At 46.1% G+C, this 26462-nt stretch overlaps 1 protein-coding gene across 3 annotated transcripts; it reads left to right on the top strand.

Annotated features, from left to right (window-relative positions):
* Positions 1 to 329: 329 nt before the first annotated feature.
* Positions 330 to 25547, top strand: LOC115102995 (desmoplakin-A-like). 3 transcript variants are annotated; one of them, XM_065005691.1, is made up of 24 exons: positions 330 to 699; positions 2188 to 2263; positions 3445 to 3566; positions 3796 to 3937; positions 8037 to 8162; positions 8263 to 8322; positions 8434 to 8601; positions 8812 to 8916; positions 9176 to 9271; positions 9390 to 9515; positions 10208 to 10366; positions 10622 to 10776; positions 10983 to 11109; positions 12188 to 12374; positions 12659 to 12903; positions 13152 to 13333; positions 13551 to 13689; positions 13946 to 14139; positions 15893 to 16055; positions 16207 to 16290; positions 16463 to 16570; positions 17345 to 17443; positions 17647 to 19455; positions 20040 to 25547. In XM_065005691.1, the coding sequence occupies exons 1-24, from the start codon at positions 410 to 412 to the stop codon at positions 23280 to 23282; spliced, it is 8205 nt and encodes a 2734-aa protein (XP_064861763.1). In that variant the 5' UTR covers positions 330 to 409; the 3' UTR covers positions 23283 to 25547. The 3 variants fall into 3 exon arrangements, with proteins under 3 accessions (XP_064861763.1, XP_029479376.2, XP_029479375.2); XM_029623516.2 differs by lacking the exon at positions 330 to 699 and having other exon boundaries at positions 2147 to 2263; positions 17647 to 18144; XM_029623515.2 differs by lacking the exon at positions 330 to 699 and having other exon boundaries at positions 2147 to 2263.
* The last annotated feature ends 915 nt before the right edge of the window (positions 25548 to 26462 follow it).

The following is a 26462-nucleotide window of genomic DNA, read 5'->3' as shown; positions in this document are numbered from 1 at the left end:
ATATTCAAGTATTTTGTTTTTTTTAATGTTGTAGACAGAAAATATAATTGTACCAAACGAATTTATTGTATAATAATCACTTGTCCATTTGAGCATTTAGTTTGGAAAAAAAGTGAGACAATATGATTATACTCATTCGACCTTCCCGACCTCAAGAATCTTGCTTGTGAAGAGCGTGACAAATTCTTTGCACAGCTATCCGTCATATTCCCAGCAGAAAAAAGTTACCCCCAAATATAATGAACAAAAGGGCGTTACAGCAGCCTGCTGTCTGTCTTCGTTTAAGACACTTTGGCGCTAGGAGTGGTCTGTCCAAAAACGACACTCCTCCGTGTTCTCACACTAGTAACTACAATATCTGCGCGACAGGAGACGTCGGAGAGGGTGGGCGTAGGGACGAACTCCTCCGATGTTTAGGACTACACTTCTTTCAAGACAATTTACCTTTTTTTTAAAACAACATTGTAAATCAGAAACTGTACTTGAAATTAGTATGTACGGCTCTCAAAATAGACTTCCGACAATGAGTCGGAGGACTAATTCTCGACCAGACCTGACAAGCGGCACTCAGTTCGCCGTTGGTGGAAACGGCTATCAACAGGAATATGGAGACGGATACAACTATTCACAAACTTTCTCCAAAACGTCCATGGGGGGAGGTGGTGGGGGCTACGGAGGGGGACTTGGAGGGGGGGCAAGGTATGTGCACCTTGCATTCAGAATTAGGCTAAAGGCTGGTTAAGGAGAGGATACAAATTGGACCAATAGTTAATGACTAGTTTATTGTGAATCTGATGAATAAATGCATTGTATATAGACAGTGGAAAAAAAATCAAACTTTTTTTGTCAAATACATAAATCCAACATTGGATCAGCATTTTTAATCATAGTGAATTCGGGGATTATCCCCGACCAGAAGTCGAACCGGGTTCCAGCAACTGTCTAGCCAACACCTTAATCGTTAGGCCAAGAGGTCCGAATCACGCGTTTAGGTGGCTAGGTGTTGGTTTGACAGTAGCTGGACCAGGGTTCGCTTACCGGTTGTGGCGCCCCTTGAGCAGAAATGGGCAGTATTTCTGTTGTAAGTATTTGAAATATATATTTCAATTACTTCTGAGTATTTCGTCATTTGAAATACATTGGCCTGGACTACACTCTAGTGTATTGTGTAACAAGATACTTTCGAGAGCTGTAATTTGTACTTTCACTCTGCATTGGTATCAGAGTTCTGGAGGCACTATGGTGTGATAAGAGCGTCTGCCAAATGAACTAAATAAAAGTATATCATTGCAAAGCATGCTTAGTATTATTCTAATAAACTTCGCCCTGAAACAAGGCCAATAATAATACCCAGTGTGCTTTGCAGCTCATTTAGGAATGTTCATTTTCACATATATATTTACATATTGATCATTTAGCAGACACTTATCCAGCGTGACTTACAGTCAGAGTATTCAACTAAGATAGATAAACAACAACATATCACAGTCACTGTCAACATTTATGTAATATGTTACTGAGAACGCTGTTAGGCTGGCTATTTGAAAATGTATTTTTGTATTCTAAAATACAAAATACATGTACTTTAATTAAATACATTATTTTGATACATTGATCTTTATGGTATTTTGGAATATTAAATACTGAAGAAATACACTGTTTAGACTTAATTAAGATCAATCAGATTACATTGAAACTAGGCCTATCTTTGATATTAGGAATCACATTATTACATTATGATTAGCATTATACAAAGTACTGTTTTACATTATGTATTAAATGACAAAACTACACTCACAATAGTGGTCATTGCCCTGATTCTATACAGGGCTTCAATAGCCTAAGCTACATTATCCAGTTAACCCACTTTTCCTCTGCTACATTATCCAGAATACAATCACAGATTACTCAACTCAACACATAATCTGGGTCAAAGTCGATAGATTGAGATCTGATCGATATTTGACTGTGTTCAAGAGTGAAAAGTGTTGGAAACTTGCAACACACAACATACACACACAAACCCTGAACTTGATCCTCCCCCAGAACGTGATGTCACCTCACGATGTCACGTATCTTGTTGTTATTGTTAATATTAGTATAATGCCAATATAATGGATGTGTTGTGTTGCAATGTCGCAAACGCTGATGGTGTGTTCTTTGTTTTGTCATGTTTAGTGTGCAGAGCATTCAACACAAAGCTTTCTTCCTGCAAAGCCAGTGTCAGGAGTACCTGCAGAGAGTACAGCAGATTCTCCAGGCAGTAAGTACCTTACACAGGTCAATTATGGATAGAAACACACATACATGTGTGGATGCACATGCCCACACACAAACATGTTTGGTTGTGGAATAGCAGCATTAAAATGGGTTTAGCTTTAGCATAATAATTCATCTTCCACTTACAAAATATAAAGTCATATTTTTGTTAATTATCCAGGATGTTTCTATGTAAACAGGAGGATTTTGCAATGATGTTTTTTTTCTGTGTTGATGCAACATTGTTAGCAGCTGTCTTCAGCTGTACTGATAATATTGCACTCCTCTAGAATTACTGTCCTGAAAAGTGCTGTTTGCCTTCTCGTCCATGAATGGTCCATTATGATCTCCCCTCCCTGAAGTGTTTTCAGCCATTATGGGTCATAATGGTGTGGTCTTTTTGACCTTGTTGGTCTTCCTGGTTGTCTTTTTGACAGTTTAGTGCAGCGTTTGCCAAACTCGGTCCTCATGACCCCAAGGGGTGCGCGTTTCGTTTTTTTGCCCTAGCACTGGGGTGACAGGCAACCTAGTGGTTAGAGTGTTGGCCCAGTAAACAAAGGTTGCTGGATCAAATCCCTGAGCCGACAAGGTAAAAATATGCCTTTCTGCCCATGAACAAGGCAGTTAACCCACTTTTCCTCTGTAGGTTGTCATTGTAAATAAGAATTTGTTCTTAACTGACTTGTCTAGTTAAATAAAGGTAAAAAAATTAAACTCCACAGCTGATTCAAATGATCAAAGCTTCATGATTTGTTCATTATTTGGATCAGCTGTGTAGTGCTGGGGGGGGGGGGGGTGCTCCCTTTGGGGTCCCGAGGGCAGAGTTTGGGAAATGCTGGTGTAGTGTGTACCACAGCAGGTTGGTGGCACCTTAATTAGGGAGGACGGGCCCGTGGTAATAGCTGGAGCTGATTAAGTGGGATGGTTTCCATGTGTTTGATGTTGCTTCGTTCCAGCCATTATTATGAGCCGTCCTCCCCTCAGAAGCCTCCACTGGTGTGTACTGTGTTGCCATGTTCAGGTGTTAGGCGGTTGTCTTGTTGGCTGTTTTGGTGTGCTTACCATGTTGACATGGTAGCTTACTGGGCAGTCTTGTGGACAGTGTGGGTGTATTGACAGTACTGTGTTGACTGTGTGTGTGTGTGTGTGTATTGTTGTACTGACCATATGATTGTCCTCCTCCAGGGTGGTCCAGCGGGGGAGGTGGACAAGCTAATGAGTATGTCTTCTGAGGCCATAGACCAGCTGAAGGGATGTGCCATGGAGCTGCAGCACATGAAACAACCCAAAGACAACATCATCAAGAGGTAAAACAGAGAAAGAGATGGAGAGACAGAGGAAGAGAGAGCTAGTGAGAGTGTGCTCATGTGTTTGTGTGTGTGTAAAAGAGAGAGAGAGAGAGAGAGAGAGAGATTGTGTGTGTTTGTTACATTCATTTGCATATGTGTTTGCATTTACATTTGTGCTCAAAAACAGATGGGACGAATCCACTCTTATCTTTCATGTCTGACATTTGCTGTCTCACCCTCCCTACAGCATACAGCATCTCCAGAACATGCAGAGTGGGATCACCTCCTCCATCAGTGGCTCAACCCAGAGGAAGAGCAGGGGCAGCATTGGCTGGGAAGAGAGGGGGAGGACCTACACTGATGCCATGTCTTGGATCGGCCAACAGAAGGTATTAAAGCTAGAAAACCTGCAATTAAACCTGCATAATTTATCTACCGATTCCTCCTCAAGGTGATTGCAAAGGTTGAAATAGATGACTGCATCACTCTGGAACTCACCCCCTAGACATGCCATCCTTCTCTCGAAGCTCCAAACCGGTTTAGAGCAGTAGGATAGATAGTTTGAGTTTGTGTGTGTGTGCGTGTGTGTGTGTGCAGGGAGGTTGGAGCATGACACCAATCTTATCACAGATTCTGGCCTGCTGAAACTCAAACCACTACGATGCAAAAACATAAGCTGCTCAGAAAGAGAGAGAGAGAGAGAGGGTGGGGACAGACAGAGAGCGAATGAAGGGGGGAGGGAAAAGAGAGAGAGGGAGAGTGATGAAAGAGAAACGACAAAACAAGGGGGAGAGAATACATACCAGAGAGAGAGGGAGAGATTGAGCAGTAGAGAGTGAATGAAGGGGGGAGAGAACACATACCAGAGAGAGAGAGAGGGAGAGATTGAGCAGTAGAGAGTGAAAAAGGGGCAAAAGAAGGAGAGGAATGTGAAATCTAACACTCACTTCTGACAGTGTTGTGGAACATGACTGTTAGACTGATGACTTACATGCCTATGCGAACACACCCTGCATGCTTCCAACTAAATCTGCTCAGTCACACACACACACCACTCCCTACCCCTCCCTATTTGGGGTGGCAGGTAGGCTAGTGGTTAGAGTTGGGCCAGTAACTGAAAGGTTGCTGGATCGAATCCCTGAGCTGACACGCTGTCGTTCTGCAGCTGAACAAGGCAGTTAACCCACTGCTCCTACGCCGTCATTGTAAATAAGAATTTGTTCTTAACCGACTTGACTAGGTAAATGAAAAATGACATCCCTATGTCTCACTCCTTACCTATCATTATCTCAGATGTTTTTCTTTCCCAGATGTTTGTCCTTCTGACTTTGTCACTGTGTTGTGTTGTGTACACTCTCTCCTTCTCTTTAGCAAGTCAAGTTGACAGAAGTATTGGCAACAGTAAAACGGCAACAATGAAAACGTTTCTCTTTCGTGACCCTATTTGAGCCGTCACATACTCTCTCTCACTACCCACATACCCTCTCTCCCTACCCACATACCCTCTCTCCCTACCCACATACCCTCTCTCCCTACCCACATACCCTCTCTCCCCACCCACATACCCTCTCTCCCCACCCACATACCCTCTCTCCCTACCCACATACCCTCTCTCCCTACCCACATACCCTCTCTCCCTACCCACATACTCTCTCTCCCCACCCACATACCCCCTCCCCCACCCACATACCCTCTCTCCCTACCCACATACCCTCTCCCTACCCACATACCCTCTCTCCCCACCCACATACCCTCTCTCCCTACCCACATACCCTCTCTAGCCCTACCCACATACACTCTCTCCCTACCCACATACCCTCTCTCCCTACCCACATACCCTCTCCCTACCCACATACCCTCTCTCCCCACCCACATACCCTCTCTCAACACCCACATACCCCCTCCATACCCACATACCCTCTCTCCCTACCCACATACCCTCTCTCCCTACCCACATACCTCTCCCCACCCACATACCCTCTCTCCCCACCCCATACCCTCTCTCCCTACCCACATACCCTCTCTCCCCACCCACATACCCTCTCTCCCTACCCACATACCCTCTCTCCCTACCCACATACCCTCTCTCCCCACCCACATACCCTCTCCCTCTCTCCCTACCCACATACCCTCTCTCCCCACCCACATACCCTCTCTCCCCACCCACATACCCTCTCTCCCTACCCACATACTCCTCCCCACCCACATACCCTCCCTCTCCCTCTCCCACCCACATACCCTCTCTCCCTACCCACATACCCTCTCTAGCCCTACCCACATACTCTCTCTCCCCACCCACATACCCTCCCCACCCACATACCTCTCTCCCTACCCTCATACCCTACCCACATACCCTCTCTCCCTACCCACATACCCTCCTCCCCACCCACATACCCTCTCTCCCTACCCACATACCCTCTCCCCACCCACATACCCTCTCTCCCTACCCACATACCCTCTCTCCCTACCCACATACCCTCTCTCCCCACCCACATACCCTCTCTCCCCACCCACATACCCTCTCTCCCTACCCACATACCCTCTCTCCCTACCCACATACCCTCTCCCCTCTCTCCCCACCCACATACCCTCTCTCCCCACCCACATACCCTCTCCCCACCCACATACCCCCTCCCCACCCACATACCCTCTCTCCCACCCACATACCCTCTCTCCCACCCACACCCTCTCTCCCCACCCACATACCCTCTCTCCCCACCCACATCTCCCCACCCACATACCCTCTCTCCCCACCCACATACCCTCTCTCCCCACCCACATACCCTCTCTCCCCACCCACATACCCTCTCTCCCCACCCACATACCCTCTCTCCCACCCACATACCCTCTCTCCCCACCCACATACCCTCTCTCCCCACCCACATACCCTCCCCACCCACTACCCTCTCTCCCTACCCACATACCCTCTCTCCCTACCCACATACCCTCTCTCCCCACCCCTACCCACATACCCTCTCTCCCTACCCACATACCCTCTCTCCCCACCCACATACCCTCTCTCCCCACCCACAACACCCACATACCCTCTCTCCCTACCCACATACCCTCTCTCCCTACCCACATACCCTCTCTCCCTACCCACATACCCTCTCTCCCCACCCACATACCCCTCTCCCACCCACATACCCTCTCTCCCTACCCACATACCCTCTCTCCCCTACCCACATACCCTCTCTCCCTACCCACATACCCTCTCTCCCTACCCACATACCCTCTCTCCCCACCCCCCACCCACATACCCCTCTCCCTACCCACATACCCTCTCTCCCCACCCACATACCCTCTCTCCCCACCCACATACCCTCTCTCCCCACCCACATACCCTCATACCCTCCCCACCCACATACCCTCTCTCCCCACCCACATACCCTCTCTCCCCACCCACATACCCCTCTCTCCCCACCCACATACCCTCTCTCCCCACCCACATACCCTCTCTCCCCACCCACATATCCCCACCCCATACCCTCTCTCCCCACCCACATACCCCTCTCCCCACCCACATACCCTCTCCCCACCCACATATACCCACATACCCTCTCTCCCCACCCACATACCCTCTCTCCCTACCCACATACCCTCTCCCTCCCCACCCACATACCCTCCCCTACCCACTCTCAACACCCCATACCCTCTCCCCACCCACATACCCTCTCTCCCCACCCACATACCCTCTCTCCCCACCCACATACCCCTCTCCCCACCCACATACCCTCTCTCCCCACCCACATACCCTCTCTCCCCACCCACATACCCTCTCTCCCCACCCACATACCCTCTCTCCCCACCCACACCCTCTCTCCCCACCCACATACCCTCTCTCCCCACCCACATACCTTCCTCCCCACCCACATACCCTCTCTCCCCACCCACATATCCCTCTCCTACCTCTATATTCACTGCGACAGTGTAGCTCACCGAATAGACATTTGTGCATACCAGCTTACAAACATAAATGCATTTAAAAAAAGGGTGGGGAAAGAAAACAAAAGGAAGGAGAGAGAGAAGAAAAAGGGAGTGCAGTTCTGTAGAAACTGTCTAGGGATGGTGGGGTGGCCAACCATCCCAGCTAGTTTCTACTGAGCACAGCGCTCTCCCTTTTTCTTATCAAATATGAGTGGAGTGAAGTGAACTCTCTACAGGGGGAATAGGTGGGATAGTTTCCTGCTGATGCCAGACACACTGACAGTGGGAACAGTTCATTATGATTTACTACCATCTAGAGGATGGAGTTAGGAAACACATTTATTTAGGCTTCCATACAAACATATGTGGTTTCAGCGGCACGTTGTCACTGTCCTACAGCTTATATGGAAATATTCAATAGAATTGCTAACTAAATGACAGCAAATTGTACTTTTGTTATTCAGTAATAATAATGTAATGAATCTTTTGGTGGCATGCTGTTTCGCAGTGTCGCTGTGGTAAAGTAAACTGTATCTCTCCTGTGTGTCTGTCTGTATGCAGCGTCTGATCGAGACGTCTCCGTGGGGTGAGGATGCAGCCGCCATCGAGCAACAGATCCTGAACCAGAACAAGTTCCACAGCTCTATACAGAGGAGCCAAGAGGTGGAACGTGCCAGAGATGAGCTGGTACGTACTGTAGAGTTGACTATAACTTGGGCCCAGAGTTCCCCCTGGTCAGGTCACATGGTTCACATATAACCTACTGATCGTCTGTGTCTTTACTCAGGCCCAAAATGATGACAAGGGTGGCCTCCATTCCCTGCAGCAAGAATGGGACAGTCTTCAGGTATGAGTCCATATTAAACAACAATCAATTGAACAAAATACAATGATTTGATCATTCATTTCTTCAGAGTTATGATTAGTCTATTAACATTGAACTCTTCTCCTCTGTCAGAAAATGTCATTTGCTCGTACGGGCCAGCTGAGAGAGCTGCAGAACATGATCGAGGAGATCTCCAGGGCCATCATGTGGGTCAACGAGAGAGAGGAGGAGGAGCTGGTGTTCAACTGGGGAGACAAGAACATCGACGTCTACATCCCCAAGAAACAGGAAAGCTACTCCGTAAGGCTTTACACTGACATAATATCAGTTCTGAACACTCATTGGTCTCATGTTACACTTCCTAGTTTCGTTTTCACTTTGCTATCTATTTACAAACTAACGTGGGAACAACGGACATCAAAGTCCTTGCACTGGTAACCATGATTAGACACGCCTAGATTCCTATGTTGTAGTAGCCTTTTTGAAGGTCCTCGCGCTGTCTCTTTCCAGAAACTGATGAGTGCCCTGGAGGTAAAGGAGAAGGAGCTAAACAAACTGAAGCAAAAAGTCGATGGCCTCCTGAAGAACAATCACCCAGCCTCAGACAAGATCGAGGTGAGAGTCGCTTTACCCTTAGCTAGGGTTGAACATTTCCCCAACGTTCCCAAAATCCACAGGTTTTCTAGAAATTCAGGTTGGAAGATTCCTGGAATCAGACGGGTAAACACAGGAAAACCTGGGAATTTGGGGAAAGGTACCGGCCTTATGCAACCCTACCCCTTAGCCTCCCATAAGTAGTGAAGTGGAAACATCAGTTTGTTCTACACTATTTATGGAGGTGCTGCTAGCTAAAAAGGCGGTGTTTGTTCCCTAGGCCTACATGGACACTCTGCAGACCCAGTGGAGCTGGCTGCTCCAGATCACCAAGTGTATTCATGTCCATCTGAAGGAGAACGCTGCCTACAGTCAGGTGAACACACAAGTGCATACTTCCATAAACACACAGACACACACACACACACACACACACGATGCTGCTTAAAAGCTACCATAGGTCATTTTTTACTCAACTTCCCGCTCCACTTCAGTTCTTCAAGGAGGCCAATGAGACCTACAGCAAGCTGCAGAAGGAACATGAGAACATCCGGAAGAAGTTCACCTGTGATAAAGGAACATCTCTGGAGAACCTCACTGAGCTCCTCGAGAACCTTGAGGTAGCTAAAATTGACTGACACCTGGGCATGTTTCTACAGGATCTCTCCCACAACTATCATAATATCAACAAATAGTTGACATGAGTATGATGGACATGGAGTGAGCATCTTTGCTATATATTAGACAACCCTCCTTACTACTTATACAGATGCAGGATCTTAAGTTGATCCTCCTGTTGCAGGTGGATTTACTCGCAATCCAGGAAATGTGAAACGTTCAGTGTATTTGAGGTTTAAAAAGGCTTCTGAAGTTCCAAACGAAAAATGTGTCAAACCCTACAAAAATGTCCATTAATTATAATTCACATAATAATTAACATTTCCTGTTGCTGCAGGATTATTTTCCTGCTGTTGCAAACTGGCTCAAATTAAAGATCCGATATCTGTGTGTTGTTGAGGGTAACTCCTTCCCTCATATGTTAGCAAGGCAAACCGCTCTGGCTTGTTTTAAAAAAAAAAATGCATGTGCGCAACAGAATGCAAATGACATACAGTTATATTGCAATTGTTTAGGGTGGTTCATGTGTCCCAAGACATGATTGTTATGTAACTTAATTATTGTTGGTGAGAAAGTTGCGGATATAAAACTAGTTGGAATTTTTTCAATGGGAGAACTAGTAGCTTTAGGGATAACTATAGGACTATTGGACCTGTCTCCGTGACCTTTCTATGACATGTGTGTTTGTCCCCAGAGAGAGAAGGAGACGATCATGGAGAATAAGAGGCAGGTCAAAAACCTGGTCAACAAGTCCAAGAGCATCGTGAGGCTGAGACCACGTAACCCTGAGGAGAAGAGTAGTAGTCCTAGTCCTGTTATAGTACAGGCCCTGTGTGACTTCAAGCAAGACCAGGTCAGACAGACACACACACACACACACACACACACAACACAACACAACACACACACAGATAAGAAAAAACACGGATTCTAAATTGTTAACCCATGATCTTATGTAGCACATGCACATTTTTGTGTATGTGCTTGTATACTACAATGCTTGTATACTACCACTACCACCACCAACACACACGTACAATATTTGCAGAGAAGAACTGGAACAATAGCGAGTTCACACTGTTTTGCATGTGTTCTTTGTGTCCATCAGAAAGGGATCTTCAAGGGGGACGAGGGCATTCTGACGGACAACACCCAGCGCAGTAAGTGGCACGTGACGGGTCCTGGAGGTCTGGACATGCTGATCCCATCTGTGTGCCTCCTCATCCCCCCTCCCAACCCCCTCAGCATCGGACTGGCCAACAAGTAAGACTCCCTCAACGTCCACGCTGTCTGGCTCTCTGACATTACTGCCATTTCAATATCTCTGCCATAAAAATGACATTACAATACATATTAAAAGTTCATTAAAGCTGGTGTCAGAGTAGATCAACTGACTTCCTACTATTATGACACAAACAGATAATTGATTAGTAACTGATTGATTAGTGATCCTATGTTGTGTATTGCAGGAATGAGCAGTACTACGAGGCCATCATGGGCATCTGGAATCAGCTCTACATCAACATCAAGAGCCTCATCTCCTGGCAGTACTGTGTTAAAGACATCAACCACATTAACTCTCTCACCCTCACCATGGTAAGGCCTTACACAAGACTACCACTTACACAGTGGCTCTCATCTGCTAGATGTACTACACAGCATCTGTCACATAATACAATAGTACTGTACTCACAATGTGAACAGAGAACAAAGGTTTTAGGAAGCAAATATCCTACATTACCATTTGGAGATAAGATCTATTAACTTGTGTTTTAGAAATGTCAAGTGTTGGTCTTATTCATACATTATTGTTTAACTCTAACATCTCAATATTTTTCATCCACAACAAGAAGTAAGTACAGCTGGAGTCGGAAGTTTACTTACACCGTAGCCAAAGACATTTAAACTCAGTTTTTCACAATTACTGACGTTTAATCCTAGTAAATATTCCCTGTCTTAGGTCAGTTAGGATCACCATTTTATTTTAAGAATGTGAAATGTCATAGTAGTAGAAAGAGTGATTTATTTCAGCTTTTATTTCTTTCATCACATTCCCAGTGGGTCTGAAGTTTACATACACTCAGTTAGTATTTGGTAGCATTGCCTTTAAATTGTTTAACTTGGGTCAAACGTTTCGGGTAGCCTTCCACAGGCTTCCCACAATAAGTTGGGTGAATTTTGGCACATTCCTCCTGACAGAGCTGGTGGAACTGAGTCAGGTTTGTAGGCCTCCTTGCTCGCACACACTTTTTCAGTTCTGCCCACAAATCTTCCATAGTTTGAAAATGGCTGCCAAGCATGAACCAGACTTGTGGAGGTCTACCATTTTTTGTCTGAGGTCTTGGCTGATTTCTTTTGATTTTCCCATTATGTCAAGCAAAGACTCACTGAGTTTGAAGGTAGGCCTTAAAATACAGTGGGGAGAACAAGTATTTGATACACTGACGATTTTTGCAGGTTTTCCTACTAAACTATAGTTTGTTAACAAGAAATTTGTGGAGTGGTTGAAAAACGAGTTTTAATGACTCCAACCTAAGTGTATGTAAACTTCTGACTTCAACGGTATGTTTAATAAGCATTCTCTCCACCCTTGGTGGTGTTTCAGAGTAGGCTTCTTAGCCCACAGTAGTTGTAAATCTCACTCTTCCTTCCTCTCTGTCACTCTCTCTCCTAGCTGTCCCAGATGCGTCCTGAGGAGTACCGTAACATCATAAAGAGTCTGGAGACTCACTACCAGGAGTTCCTCCGCAGCAGCCAAGGGTCCGAGATGTTTGGAGAGGATGAGAAGAAGAAGATGGAGGGCCAGTATTCTGGAGCCCAGACCCACTACGACACACTGGTCGTAGGGCTGCCTACATACAGTGAGTCCTAGGGCACATAGTCTACCCAGTGGAGCTTCGTAGATGGCTGAACTCCTTCCCTGTCTACACTGCAAACCACATCAGTTCAATAGAAATCGTAGAGTCAGGGAGGTTAAGAGAATGAATTTAGTCATTGAAATAGGACACTGTGACCCCAATTGCTACAGGTGTTTGCCAAGAAATCACTCATATTATGTTGGATATAGGTTACTACATTAATATGTTATGCTACTGGATTTGATGCCAGTGCACTAAATTCAAATTGGTTCCATTTCATTTCACAGATCAATCCAAAGTGGACGTGGTCAAGCAGGAGGTGGTCAAGCTGGTGGTCCAGCACGAGCCGCCCATCAAGGCGGAGACGACCAATACCTTGCAGGGATCTACCCTCAGCCTGACCCTGCTTAGTGACTTCCACGCCCTCAGACGCAGGCTGGAGCTGGCCGAGTTCGGCCTTAGCCACCACCTCCATGTGCCCCTGGGGGAGAACAGTGTGCAGGAGTGCTCACAGCGTCTCCTAAAGCTGGAGGTATGCAACCACATCAACGACAAAGACGTTCGATAGAGAAAATGGGCCTGTGAAAACTTTGACAAACTTTGCAATTCTTCCTCCTGTCTTCAATGCATCTGAGATAACATGACTGGATAGGCGATAGCAATGAAGGGAAACCTGTGTGTTTAATCCTATCCAATTGTGTATTTCTCTTTGAATAATCTTGATAGTCCTCAACACAACCTATTGTACATGATGGACTAACCATTGATCCTGGTCCTCAGGGCATACGCCATGATCTGGACGGGGTGCGTGATGAGTACCTGAGGCTAAGGGAAAGGGTCCTCAGGCAGCTGGAAGGGACAGCAGCAGGCTCAGAGCAGGCCAAGTTCCTCAGGAAAGAGCTGGACCTCCTCAACCAGAAACTGGGAGATCTGCAGGGACTATCCTCTGCCTACCTCCAGAGGTACGGCTCTCACGGGAGCTCCCGCCTTCTAGTCTTCTTCATATGTTAAGAAATGGTTGCGGAAACATACTGGTTAGCAAATGTTTGTTGGGGGTATGTGTCACCTCTGTGAAATGGTTATAGTTTGTTGTGGTGTTGTTTTCATGTTTCACTGTTGAAATGTCGTTTGTTGAGGTGGTGTTGTAACATGGTGCGTGTGTCTGCTTTCTCTGTGTAGACTGTCATATCTGCAGAACTTGCTACAGAGCCTCCTCCAGGCTGAGGATGTCATCAAGGTCCACGAGGCCCGTCTGACTGAGAAGGAGACCACCTCCCTGGATCTCAACGAGGTGGAGCACTACAGATCCTCCCTCAAGGTCAGATAAACCATCAGTTACAACTGCTGTCAATTCATATCTTTCAATCCATGTTTAGTGCGTACATTATGGAGTGCTGTGACTGTGTGACTCTGAACGGCCTAATATAAACAAATATACGATGCTTCTGCGTTGTTGTGTGGTCTGCTGCACAATGGCTATGTCGGTGATGGCATTGCAAAGGGGAGTGTAATTTCAACTAGAAGAGTGTCAGTGTTTTTCCTGAGGCTTGTCTGTCTGTTGTCTGCCCCTGCAGCAAATGAAGTCTGAACTGGAACATAAGAGAGACTTGCTGAAGGCCATGGAGAGTGACCTGGTCAATGCAGTGCAGGTGAACAGTCAGATCTCATCCTCCTTCCACAAGTGTGATGTGGACCTGTCCAAGTACGCTGACCTGGTGGGTCAGATGTCTGACCGCTGGCGACGCATCCAGACCCAGATTGACAGCAGGTGAGGGTCACTTAGACACCTTATATAGTATTTTTTAACACTAGGAAGTGTATATAGTTTGTACCAATGGTGTTATGCAATAACACCTCATACTATTTTTAACCATCACAGCAAGAGATCTGTGTTGGGTTAAGGAAATAATATAATATAATACTAGTCTTTACTGCAACATGCTCATGAGCATTTATAGACTTCAAAACTGGCAGCAGACATTCTCAAACTTAAATTAACATAACCATAGACCACAAACGGTACAATACTTCAATCAATCAATTCAATGTGTTTATAAAGTCCTTTTTACATAAGCAGAAAACTAAACTAAAACACTAAACAGCAAGCAATGCAGCTGTAGAAGCATGGTGGCTAGGAAAAACTCCCTAGAAAGGCACTTCCACTCACCGGTGGCCAAAAATAACGAATTGGAAGCCATGTTGCCACTAAGCCATTCCTCGAATATAAATTCCCAGTGTGCCTTAACTTCTTGAGTGATTTGTAGAGTTACCACCCATGACTATATTTGTTAGTGACAGAGACATGGTTGTTAAATTAGAACATTATTTTTTCCGTGGACTTTACCAATTGAGTTTCTACTGTATGCTATCATAAAAATGTAACTGTTTATGAAAATACATGACATATATCATAAGGCCTTACTTTGAAGGCCATGTTTTACCCTAACACAGTGGTGTTAGCAATCTACTGGTTTACAGGCCACATTTAGTGATGTAATGTTTGATACCGGAGCTCCGAGGCATGCGCCGAAATCTCTAAGCAGTTTGCTTTGAAGCAGTGCGATGCTTGTATCACTTTATCAGAAGCACGTGATCAATGACGCCCAAGGCTTTGTTTTGTCAAACAACCACCTGATTGGTTTGGTATTGGTTTCGGTAGAAGGCTAAATTGGTACTGTGCGCACTCACAACGCGCTACGGCATCATCTATACTAATTTGTCCGTTCTAAATTCTTTTGACCAGCAAGTGCCACTAGTGTACAACGCGTTGATCATAGCTTCGCGTAATGAACCTATTTTCCACACAACTGGTCAGAAATGCTAAATGCTTCAGGAAGCTTTGTTTCCCCATCGCGAACCACATCAGGCCTCCCAGTCACATTATGCTGGCTTGCAAAATGCAACATTTTGATTCACCCGCGACCTGCATTCAGAATGACTGTCAGTCTTTGGGAACATTGATAAAGGAGACAACCTTAACCCTTTCAACTGGTGCAATAAATCTAACCAAGTAAAATGTATGTTTTTTATCTCTGTGTACCATAAGATGAATCAATCGATGTATATGCAAAAACACATATTAAAAACAATCCCAAAACAATGGAGCTGCAGTAGAGCTGGAAAATAAAGATAAAGATGGCAGTGGTTTTGATGGGAGTGTTTCACTCTCCACAGAGTAAAAATGTCTCAATCACACTCAACACTAGTTATTAACACCAACACTGGGGTACTTTTACACCACTGAGTGTTCATTTCACTTCTGAATCAACACTCGACATGTTACACTGAGAAATCAAGGTAAGACTGGCCAGTTTGCTGTGCATGAAATCACTCTCAAATCCAGTTCTGATGTTTCATAATAATTGCTTCTATGTACTAGTAGGGGATCCATCACACTCAGCCTCCTTGCATTCCATAGTCTTCTTTTTGCTGATAGTCAGCAACTCAATTGACCATGGGACTGACTCTCCTTTTTCGTTCTCCCTCTCTCCCTCCCTCCTTTTCTCCATCCCTCTAATAAGAGTGTGGGACCTGGAGAAGCAGGAGAAACAGCTAAGACATTTCCAGCAGAGCAGTGGAGTGGTAGACCAGTGGATAGACAATGCTAAACAGCGCCAGGACACCCTGCAGGCAGCCAAGTTCAGCGACATCCAGAACCTCATGGAGCACCTCAACAGACAGAAGGTAGGCCACTGCACAGCCATCCCCAAACATTTTTTTTGTCTCCTCCCAAAATGCTGTCGTACAATTCTGTACAGTACAGCGACTAACTGGTTGTTTTGGGTATGATTGATAGATTTGAACACACTCATGACACGATATGTTTGATGGACAGGTGCTGCACAGTGAGATCAAAGGGAAGAAGGAGAAGGTGGAGGTTGTACAGAAGGATGCGGACACCTGCGCTGCCTCCATCAAGGTGAAGGTCAACCTTTCACAACCTCTCTCAACACCTTGAATTTGGTTGTCACTAAAAGTATCGTACCAGTTTGCATATCACACCGCCAACTAAAAACCGTATCATACTGTAGCATGTAGAATGAAATAAAAACGAAATGCTTGTGTTCATACGTGGTTCTACATCATTCCAGGACTATGAGCTGCAGCTGGCCTCCTACAGTGCTGGACTGGAGACCCTGCTGAACATCCCCATTAAGAGAACCGTGCTCCAGTCCCCTGCCACTGTGGTCAGAGAAGAGGTAATGAACCAGCCTGTCCAACAGGGGGCAGTATACAGTGTTATACAGATTTCAGGGCCCGTATATATAAAGCGTCTCAGAGTAGGATCAGTTTTGCTGTTTAGAGCAGTGTGTGTGTGTGTGTGTGTGTGTGTGTGTGTGTGTGGGGGTGGTTGTTATGTTTTATGCAGGGCGTGGTCTTTTTCTTTTCTTTTTCAAATGAGCCCTTTAATTACAAAGTTGCACATCAAGTACACATGTGAAATGCAAAGCAGGAATACAATCCACTATCATCATAGAAAACAAACACCTTCTTCATCACCCTGGTAATCACCCTGGTAATGTGGCTAAAGGAGTTCATGAAACCTAAGGTGGCATAATGCCAGTCATAATACCCTACAGGTATTACAGTGATGTTAATCCCGGTGTGGTAATCCTTGTTTTTTGGATTGATTTGCTATTTGGCTCTATTAAAAAAGGTGCTATCTGGAACCTTAAAGGGTTCTTTGGTTGTCCCCATAGGAGAACCCTTTGTAGAACCCTTTTTGGTTCCAGCTAGAACCCTTTTGGTTCCAGGTATGCCTTCAATGTAAACCCCTTTCCACAGAGGGTTCTACATGGAACCCAAAAGGGTTCTACCTGGAACTAAAAAGGGTGCTCCTATGGGGACAGCCATGGAACCCTTTTGGAACCCTTTTTTCTATGTGTACATAGCAGTTCCTCTATTATAATGTTTTAGAGAGAGAGAGTCTACGACTGCTTGTTTATCTATTTAATCTAACTGTACCCCACTAGGCAACTGACCTCCAGTCTCGATACATTGAGCTCTTGACCCGCTCCAGTGATTATTACAAGTTCCTGGGGGAGATGTTGAAAAACATGGAGGAACTGAAGGTAAGGGCGTAATGGCAGAATCATAAAAATAATGTGTTTGCCAAATGTAGCATATGAGTTTCCTCCAAATGATTAATTTCTGGAAGGGATATGACTTTCCTTGGTTATGATAGAGTTAGGTTAATCTGATCCTAGTTTTTAAGGGCAACTACTTTTCATTGCGACTATTATCTCATTGTGACTCTTCTATTTTCCCCCCTCAGATAAGGAACACCAAGATCGAGCTTCTGGAGGAGGAGCTGAGGCGTCTGAAGGATAACATCCAGGACCGCAGCGAGAAGAACCGTTCCTTAGAGGATGCCCTGTCCAGCTATAAGCTAGAGCTCTCACAGTCTAAAGAACAGCTCATCTCCATGGAGGAGGTGAAGAGGACCACAGCCATGCAGGCCAGCGTGGCCAGGGAGAGCCTGGACACCACCAGCAGCCAGCTGACTGAGCTCAGTGACAAGCTGGCCCGCCTCACCTACCAGCTGGATGAGGAGAAGAGGAAGAGGAGGCTGGCCGAGGAGCGCTATACGAGCCAGCAGGAAGAGTACGAGGCAGCCGTGCGCCGGCGCCAGAAGGAGCTGGACGAGGTCAACTGGTCCAAGATTGACCTGGAGAAAGCAGTGAAGGACAAGGAGCGTGAGCTGGAGAGGCTCAGGATGCAGCTGGAAGAGGAGGCCACAAGGAGGCGCGGGGCGGAGCAGGATATCTCTAAGGTAAGAACGCAGTGCAACCAGGAGATTAGTAACCTTAAGCAAAACTATGAGTCGGAGATACGTGTCACCAAGACCACCATCCTCGAGGCTTCTCAGCAGAAACAAGAGGACATGGCCGAGCTCAAACTGCAGTGTGAAAGACTAGAAGCTGATAAGAGTGATCTTGAAGAGGAGCTGAGGAGTTTGAGACTATCTGTGACTCAGACTGAGGATATGAGGAGGAAGGCAGAGGAGGAGGCCCACCAGCAGAGGTCCAAGGGGACGGAGGAGTCGAGGAGGAGGAGAGAGCTGGAGATACAGCTCCAGACCCTGGTCAGCCAGAGAGGAGAAGAGGAGCTAAGGCAGAAAGAAGCATTGGCCGAGGCCACCAAGAGCAGCCATGAAAAGAGCAGGCAGATCAGCCTGCTCACATACAACCTAGATGAGGAGGGCAAGAGTAGGAGTGCCCTGGAGATAGAGGTCATCAAGCTGAGGCAGTCCTACACTGAGCTGCAGACCAGTAAGACCACCTCTCTGGAGGTCATCAACAAGCTCAAAAGCTCAGAACAGGAGATACACCTGGTCCGAGTGGAGCTCGAAAAGCAGACCAATGAGAGGACCAAGGCTGAGATGACGTCCGCCAGTCTTCAGAGCCGCATCCGGGACGTGCAGGTCATGGTGAACAGTCTAGAAGCGGAGGTGGAAAAGCAGAAGAGAACCACCCAGGATGAGTTCACCCGCAGGAAGAGGATAGAGTCTGAGCTGAAGAAGATGACGCAGAGCTGCAGAGAACACACCACCACCATCAACACCCTCCAGGCCAGGCAGGAAGAGGTGTCCACCTCAGAAAGGAAGTATGATCAGGAGCTCCGGCCTCTCCAGGAGGCTCTGGACAAGAGCCTGCGTGTGCACACAGCTACCACAGATCGCCTGGGTCAGGTATCCGCAGAGCTAAAGGCACTCCAACAACAGCTCCTACAGGAGCATGCGAAGGTCCGTGAGGTCAATCTCCGCAACGAGAGCCTCTACAAAACCATTGAGGAGAAGAGCCGGCTGCTCAATGATGCCACCACAGAAATCGAGAAACTCCAGTGCCTGACCCAGAAGCTGACCAAGGAGAGGCTGAGGCTGGAGGAGGAAATGAGAGGAGTAAAGCAGGAGAAAGAGCAACTGAAACTTGACAGAGATACATCCCAGATCTCTTCCCTGCATGTCCAGCTCCAGAGCAGCAGCAAGATGACACTGGAACTTCAAGCGCTCATCAAGGACATGACCAAGGAGAGGGAAAAACTCAAATCGGATTTAGACAAAGTCCAAAAGCAATCATTTGAGGTATTTTGATTGATCTGAGGGGCCAATTCCAAATAATTCCAACTATTTCTAACAACTCTGCATGAATGACTGGCACTAGGAGGATCAAGTTCAAATTATTTACACGATAAATTAATGTGTTTGTTTGTTTTTTTTCTCAAACTTTTGCATGAGAAAATGGTTTTCCTTTTGTTCACTCAAATAACAATTTTATTGTTGTTAACAATTAATAACTATTACTCAACTATGAAATATTCATTAATTATTAATCATTCCTAAACTAACTGGCTAAATTCTATAAGTATTTCATCAATAACTTAATTGTTTTCTCAGAGGACCAATGTTCACCTCCTGACTGCTTCCATGGTTTGCACTGCACTCACGATATCTACAGTACATTAAGGCTATACATTCGGTGGTTGTTGGAAATTTGCTAACAATCTGCTAACAATAGTGTTCATCTTTCTTCCCTCAATATTTTTACCAGAAGGGAAGAGGGTAACTTGTTTTAATGTGTAATGATTTATACAGTCTTTATCCATACAGTTTTGTATTGACCAATATGAGTGTTGACCAATATGTCTTATTTTCTCTTTCCCTTCCAGACCTCCATGATGGTGCAGCAGTCTCAGAACCACTACACTGAGATCCTGTCTGAGAGAGACACCCTTCTGATCAAGTTGAAGCAGCTGGAACAGGACAAGACTCGCCAGGGTCGCTACGAAGAGGAACTGAACCGCGTCAAGGTCTCCCTTGAGACTGAGCTCCGCAACAAACAGCGTCTCCAGGAAGAAAGAGACAAGATCCACAAGGACTTTACATACTGGAAGAGCCAGTATGAACTGAAGGAGGGGCAGATGAGGCAATGTGACTCAGACAAGGACAAGATGGAGAGGGAGAGGCTCTCCCTGAAGAGTGATTTGGAGCGTATGATGGTGGAGCTGAGGACTGTGGAGGAGAGGTATAAGGGCAGGCTGCAAAGCTCACAGGGGGAAGTGTCGGATCTGGCCCTGAAGAGAGATTCCCTGGAGAGGGAGCTAAGGAGGCTGCAGCAGAGGCCTGACTCCATCAGCATCCAGACCCAGACGGACGAGAAAGTGGTCACTGTGGATCCGTCCAAGCTGGTGTTCGATGGGGTTCGCCGAAAGGTCACCGCCCACCAGCTGTGTGATTGTGGCATCATCAGCAAGGCCACACTGGAGCAGTTGCTGAAGGGAAAGAGGACCGTGGAGGATGTGGCAGTGGACATCCAGCTCAGCCTCAAGGGAACAGGCGTCATTGCAGGGATGGTCAGAGGCCCCCAGGGCAGGATGTCCATCACTGAAGCCAAGACCAAGAACCTGCTCAGCCAAGAGAGCGCCATCATGCTACTGGAGGCCCAAGCTGCCACCGGCCACATCATGGACCCCAAATTCAACGAGAAGATGTCAGTTGATGCTGCCTGCTCCAGAGGGGTGGTGGACACAGACGATAGAGACACCCTGATGACAGCTGAAGCAGCCGGCACAGGCTTCAAAGACCCATACACCGGAAAGCTGCTGTCCATCGGACAGGCTCTAAAGCAAAACCGTCTGGACAAGAAGACAGCCCTCCGTTTGCTGCAGGCTCAGGAGTCCGTTGGCGGCATCCTGGACCCCGTTCTGAGCGTGTTCCTGCCTAAAGACCTTGCGCTTGATCGCAACCTGATCGACGAAGACCTCTACAGGGCTCTGAACAAGAAACCTGCCTGCTATCTGGACCCAATCACTGAGGAGAAGATCAGCTACAGTGATCTGAGGCTGAAGTGTAGGATGGAGCCCGCCTCTGGCCTGCTGCTCCTTCCAGTCCCAGAGAAGCCCATGACCGTGCAGGGTCTCAGGGGAGAGGTGTCTGTCACAGAGCTGATCAACTCCAACCTGCTGTCTGAGACCGATGTGCAGAAGCTGAACCAGGGAAAGCTCAGCAGCAAGGAAATTGAGGACAAGCTCAAGAACTACCTGCATGGTTCTACCTGTATTGCGGGGATCTATGATGAGGCAAACAACAGAATCATGACCATCTACCAGGCCATGAAGGAAGGTCTGCTCAGACGAGGAACCACCCTGGAACTTCTGGAAGCCCAGGCTGCCTCCGGCTTTGTGATCGACCCTATCAACAATGTCTGCATGAATGTGGAGGAGGCCTGGAAGAGAGGCCTTGTGGGCAAAGAGTTCAAAGACAAGCTGATGTCTGCAGAGAAAGCAGTCACTGGATACAAAGACCCCCACACTGGCAACACCATCTCCCTCTTCCAAGCCATCGAGAAGGATCTGATTGAGAAGGGCCATGGGATCAGGCTTCTAGAGGCTCAGATCGCCAGTGGTGGCATCATCGACCCCAAGGAGAGCCACCGTATCGATGTAGACATTGCCTACAAGAGGGGCTACTTTGATGAGGAAATGAATGAGATCCTGACCTACGAAGGAGACGACACCAAGGGCTTCTTTGACCCCAACACCCAGGAGAACCTGACCTATCTGCAGCTGAAGGAGAGGTGTATCACCGACCCCAAGACTGGTCTGGTTCTTCTGCCTTTGAGGGACAAGACCAATCCTCAGCAGATGGTTCAGCAGAGCAGCCAGAAGAACATCCTCCGTAAGAGGAGGGTAGTGATCGTAGACCCTGACACTGGAAAAGAGATGACAGTGAGGGAAGCCTACCATAAGGAGCTCATCGACTATGACACCTTTCTGGATCTCTCAGAGCAGGAGTGTGAGTGGGAGGAGATCACCATCAGAGCTTCTGATGGTTCAGCCCGTATGGTTGTGGTGGACAGGAAGACAGGCACACAGTATGACATCCAGGACTCCCTGGACCGCGGCATCATCGACCAGACCTCCCTAGATCAGTATCGTTTAGGAACCCTGACTCTGACCAAGTTTGCCGACCTCATCACCAGCAAGAGCAGCCTGAGCGAGCTGTCAATCACCGCCAGCAACATGGAAGATGTGGCCACCTGCACCAGTCCCACCCAGGCCTACCCTTCTTCCCCTACCGTACGCAAGCGCTTCAACAGCATATCCATCACATTCTCCCCAACAGATGAGTTTGATGAAGGGAGCCCCATAGCGGCCATCTTTGACATGGAGACAATGGAGAAGATCACCATCCCAGAGGCTCTACGGAGAGGCATAGTTGATGCCATTACAGCTCAGAAGCTTTTGGAGGCCCAGGCCTGTACTGGAGGCATCATCAACCCCACCAATGGCCAGCGGCTTAACCTGCAGGATGCCGTCCACCAAGGTCTCATCGATGATGACATGGCCACCAAGCTGAAGCCAGCCCAGAAAGCCTTCATGGGCTTCGAGGATGTGAAGACTAAGAGGAAGATGTCTGTGGTCGAGGCCATGAAGGAGAAATGGCTGCCTTACGAGGCTGGCACAAGGTTCATGGAGTTCCAGTATCTGACAGGAGGGCTTTTAGAACCCGGCAAGGGACAGAAGACCAGCATTGAGACGGCCATCCGGAGGGGCTGGCTGGATGGGAAAGGAGCACAGAAGCTTCAGGACACAAGGAGCCATACCAAGAACCTGACCTGCCCCAAGACCAAGCTGAAGATCTCCTACAAGGAGGCCATGGACAGCTGCATGGTGGAGGAAGGCAATGGCATGAAGATGCTCCAGGCTTCCTCCATGTCCAGCAAGGGCATTAGCAGCCCTTACAACGTGTCCAACCCAGGCTCCCGTTCGGGCTCCAGGGCTGGCTCACTGGCTACCTCTCGTACCGGGTCCAGGAGTGGCTCCCGCAGGGGCAGTGTGGATTACTCCTCCAGCTACAGCACCTTCACCACTTCTGCCTCCAACACCTTAAGCGTCAACTCAAAGTTCTAATATTAAAACACACATATGGGGAAGGAGGGTGTGGAGTAGAGTTGTTTTTGGATCTGAAAATTAAAGCCTGGTCTTACCCAAGCCCGATGAGCTGAAGCCCGATGAGCTGAAGCCCGATGAGCTGAAGTCCGATGAGCTGAAGCCCGAGCTCAGGCCCGGTCCGACATCATAGAAATGTGATGAACCCAAACCCCCATAAACAGCTAGATTTCTAGAAGACAGCATATTGATTTAAACTGAGAACGATGCGGCGGAAGCGGTAGGCAGCGGAGTGAGGAGACGTGGAAACAGCCCTTGTCTTAGAACAGCGAGGAGAGAGGAAAACTCACCTTAGGCCTAGTTATGATCAACTGAATTACGAAAATATTGGAATTAAGTAGGCTATAGGCTAATGCAATTGAAGGCATGTATCACATTTTTGCTTATGGAAACTCCCAAAGTCATATCCAACCGTTAGCCTATAATACATTTAAAGCAATAGCCATGGGTGGTCAACCTTGATGATATTTTCAGCACCGTGTTGATTGGGACAGTGCCTTCGCGCTGCTTTTAGACAAGCGTGGGGATTTGTTTTCACTTGAATCTCCGTTTGGATATGTGTTTACAATTAGGCTGGGAAAATGTTAGGTAAGTTGAGGTGAGTGCTCATGAGCCTGTTATACAGCTTAACACGTGGATTTTACTCTTCACTCCCGTAGTAACCTAAACCCCGTGACTTGTCTGATAATCAATCAATGTTATTTTGTTTCACTGAGTCTGTATAATTGTATAATCTCTGGCTGGGCAAATAAGTGGAGGTGGTAGCTCATTTATTAGTTTGCTCATCTTATCACCGATCAGCAACATTTTGCATGCAATAATGTAGCCTAAATCAAGTTCATATTTTGCACTTGACTCTGTATAGGCAACTCCAAATGCCTCACATGCTTTTGAAAATATTGATTGCTATTATTTTCTATTGGTATCATGATGAATGAACTAAGTGTTGTTATTATTATTATTATCATCATCATTATCAGGCCTGGTAGGCTGTAGTAAACGTATATAATCTATTCACCATCGAGATGAGAGCCCGTCCTGTTTTAGCTGTTTTAGCGAAATTTACATCAATATTTAATCTCAGTCATTCATTCATGTCATTACACAGCATACAAGTCATTCATGGCCTTAAATACAATCAGGCATTTTATTTTGAAAATGAAATAACAAAGGGAGCCTTGAATAATTAAACAATAAGTCTAGAAATTAAACCATTTTTAATCTAACACCTGTTTGGCACACAAATACGCACGCAGCGCTCGGACCTACCCTCCCTGTTCTCCTTCATCATTAAGCCTAGTAGAGGGAGGGGGAGAGAGATTTTTAGAGAGAGAGCAGTAGTAGAAGCCAAGGTACGCTAGTAGTCACGAAGACAATCACGGTCCAAACATTTATTTTACACAGTGCGGCAAATCTGAACCCCATCCGGGTTTGGGCTGAAAATGGCAACTCTAGTGTGGAGTAGATGGGGGTAGATGTGATGTGGCACATTTGTTATGGTTGAGGAGAGGGAAAGTGGGTTAGATGGGGTACAATTTGTGATGTGGTATATCTTTCATTGATTGGGTCGGGTTTGGGCTGAAAATGGCAACTCTAGTGTGGAGTAGATGTGATGTAGCACATTTGCTATAGTTGAGGAGAGGGAAAGTGGGTTAGATAGGGTAGAATTTGTGATGTGGTATATCTTTCATTGATTGATTGTGTTTAGTTTGTTTTGTGCTGTTAGCTAAATCTGGTTTGGGGGTATAAAGGTTGAACATATTCAACTATTTGATGGATAACAGTTTGTTAGAATGAAATCTAAAATCCATGTAGATGTTTAGATTTTTTTTTATTTTCTTGAAAATAAATGTAGTATTGAAATATGTAACATTTTACCAAATGTTTTGTTGTTATGTAAAGGGAATATCTTACTGCTTCAATGTCCTTGACTCACAGCATCTAATCTACAATGTCTACAATATTAATTTATCGGACTTTTAATTTTGCTTTAATATCACTCAATCACTGGCAAACATTTGCTGATCTGATTTTGGTTTTCAAGCAATCTTTTGAAGTAACAATGAATGTACTTGACAATGACTAACGCCTCACAACACAATGTCCCAATGGTACTGAATTACAAAACAAGTAATAAACCATTATGAATTTAACCCGTTGAATAGATTATATGTGATGATATATTTTGTATTCCAAACAATTGAAAAATAAAAGTTCATTTCCCAACACTGTCTTTTGTAAGTGTCATGTAGAGATGGTTTAAAGTCCATCATTAGTCTATGGAGCTTTAAGAAGCACGAAAATAGGGAGAACATGCCCTCAACTATGATGATAATGCAATAGTGGGTTCACTCACTGACGGTTTGTCGAAGCTTGCGCTCTCACACACTCAATGGGGTCGTTGAAGACCATTTCCCATACCGTCCACACTGTTCTAAAGCATTTTTACTGTGTACATTTACCACACACAATCATAACTGACATAACGGTACAACTGCAAATTAGCAATATAATGAAAATTAACACAATCATTTCATGAGATGATATAGTAACAGAAAGTTGACTTAGAGGACAGCAACACAGGAATATCAGTGTGTGTGTGCGCTAATGCCTGGCTTTAGTTTGGACAGAGTCAATCATTAAGCAGGTCACTCCTTCAGTAACCAAGGTCCACCACTCACAAAGTGCTGTTATGTAAGCCAGATTCCACTGTCCTTAGGTCAGGTGCCAAACAATTGAATCATCATGTACCTTTGTACTACTACACAATACGAGGTACAGTCACTTGTCCTCCAATGGTGTTGAAATGTGTGCTTCTGAAACCCTATGGTGACTGAAAGTGACTAACTTACTCTATAGAAATGACCTGTCCTTACAACTTATTGTCACGGCTCATATTACATGTATATATCCCTCCCAAGTTTCAGCTCATGCACCTTCTTTGCTTCTTGCCATACCATGTCACATAGCCTAGGGCAGTGTTTTACAATTCCAGTCCACACCCAACAGCACAGATTGCCCATTATATTGATCAGATACTCAAGTGACCGCTCTAACAATTACAATAAATGTCTTAAAAATGAAGGCAAGATCAGGTGGGACCATTCTAGCCAATATAATGGCAGATATACAGTGGGGCAA

Source organism: Oncorhynchus nerka, linkage group LG20 (genome assembly GCF_034236695.1).
Source record: "Oncorhynchus nerka isolate Pitt River linkage group LG20, Oner_Uvic_2.0, whole genome shotgun sequence".
Classification (NCBI taxonomy): Eukaryota; Metazoa; Chordata; class Actinopteri; order Salmoniformes; family Salmonidae; genus Oncorhynchus; species Oncorhynchus nerka.
The sequence above is the reverse complement of the archived record's forward strand: the minus strand, read 5'-3'. Positions and strand labels throughout refer to the sequence as shown.

What these genes read in the sequence shown, in the direction of transcription:
- LOC115102995 (XM_065005691.1), top strand. Translation starts at nt 410, where the DNA reads ATGTTTAGGACTACACTTCTTTCAAGACAATTTACCTTTTTTTTAAAA. An exon ending in GTGACTTCAAGCAAGACCAG is followed by an intron (nt 10,367 to 10,621) that starts GTCAGACAGACA and finishes TGTGTCCATCAG; the next exon opens with AAAGGGATCTTCAAGGGGGA. An exon ending in CCACTGTGGTCAGAGAAGAG is followed by an intron (nt 16,571 to 17,344) that starts GTAATGAACCAG and finishes GTACCCCACTAG; the next exon opens with GCAACTGACCTCCAGTCTCG.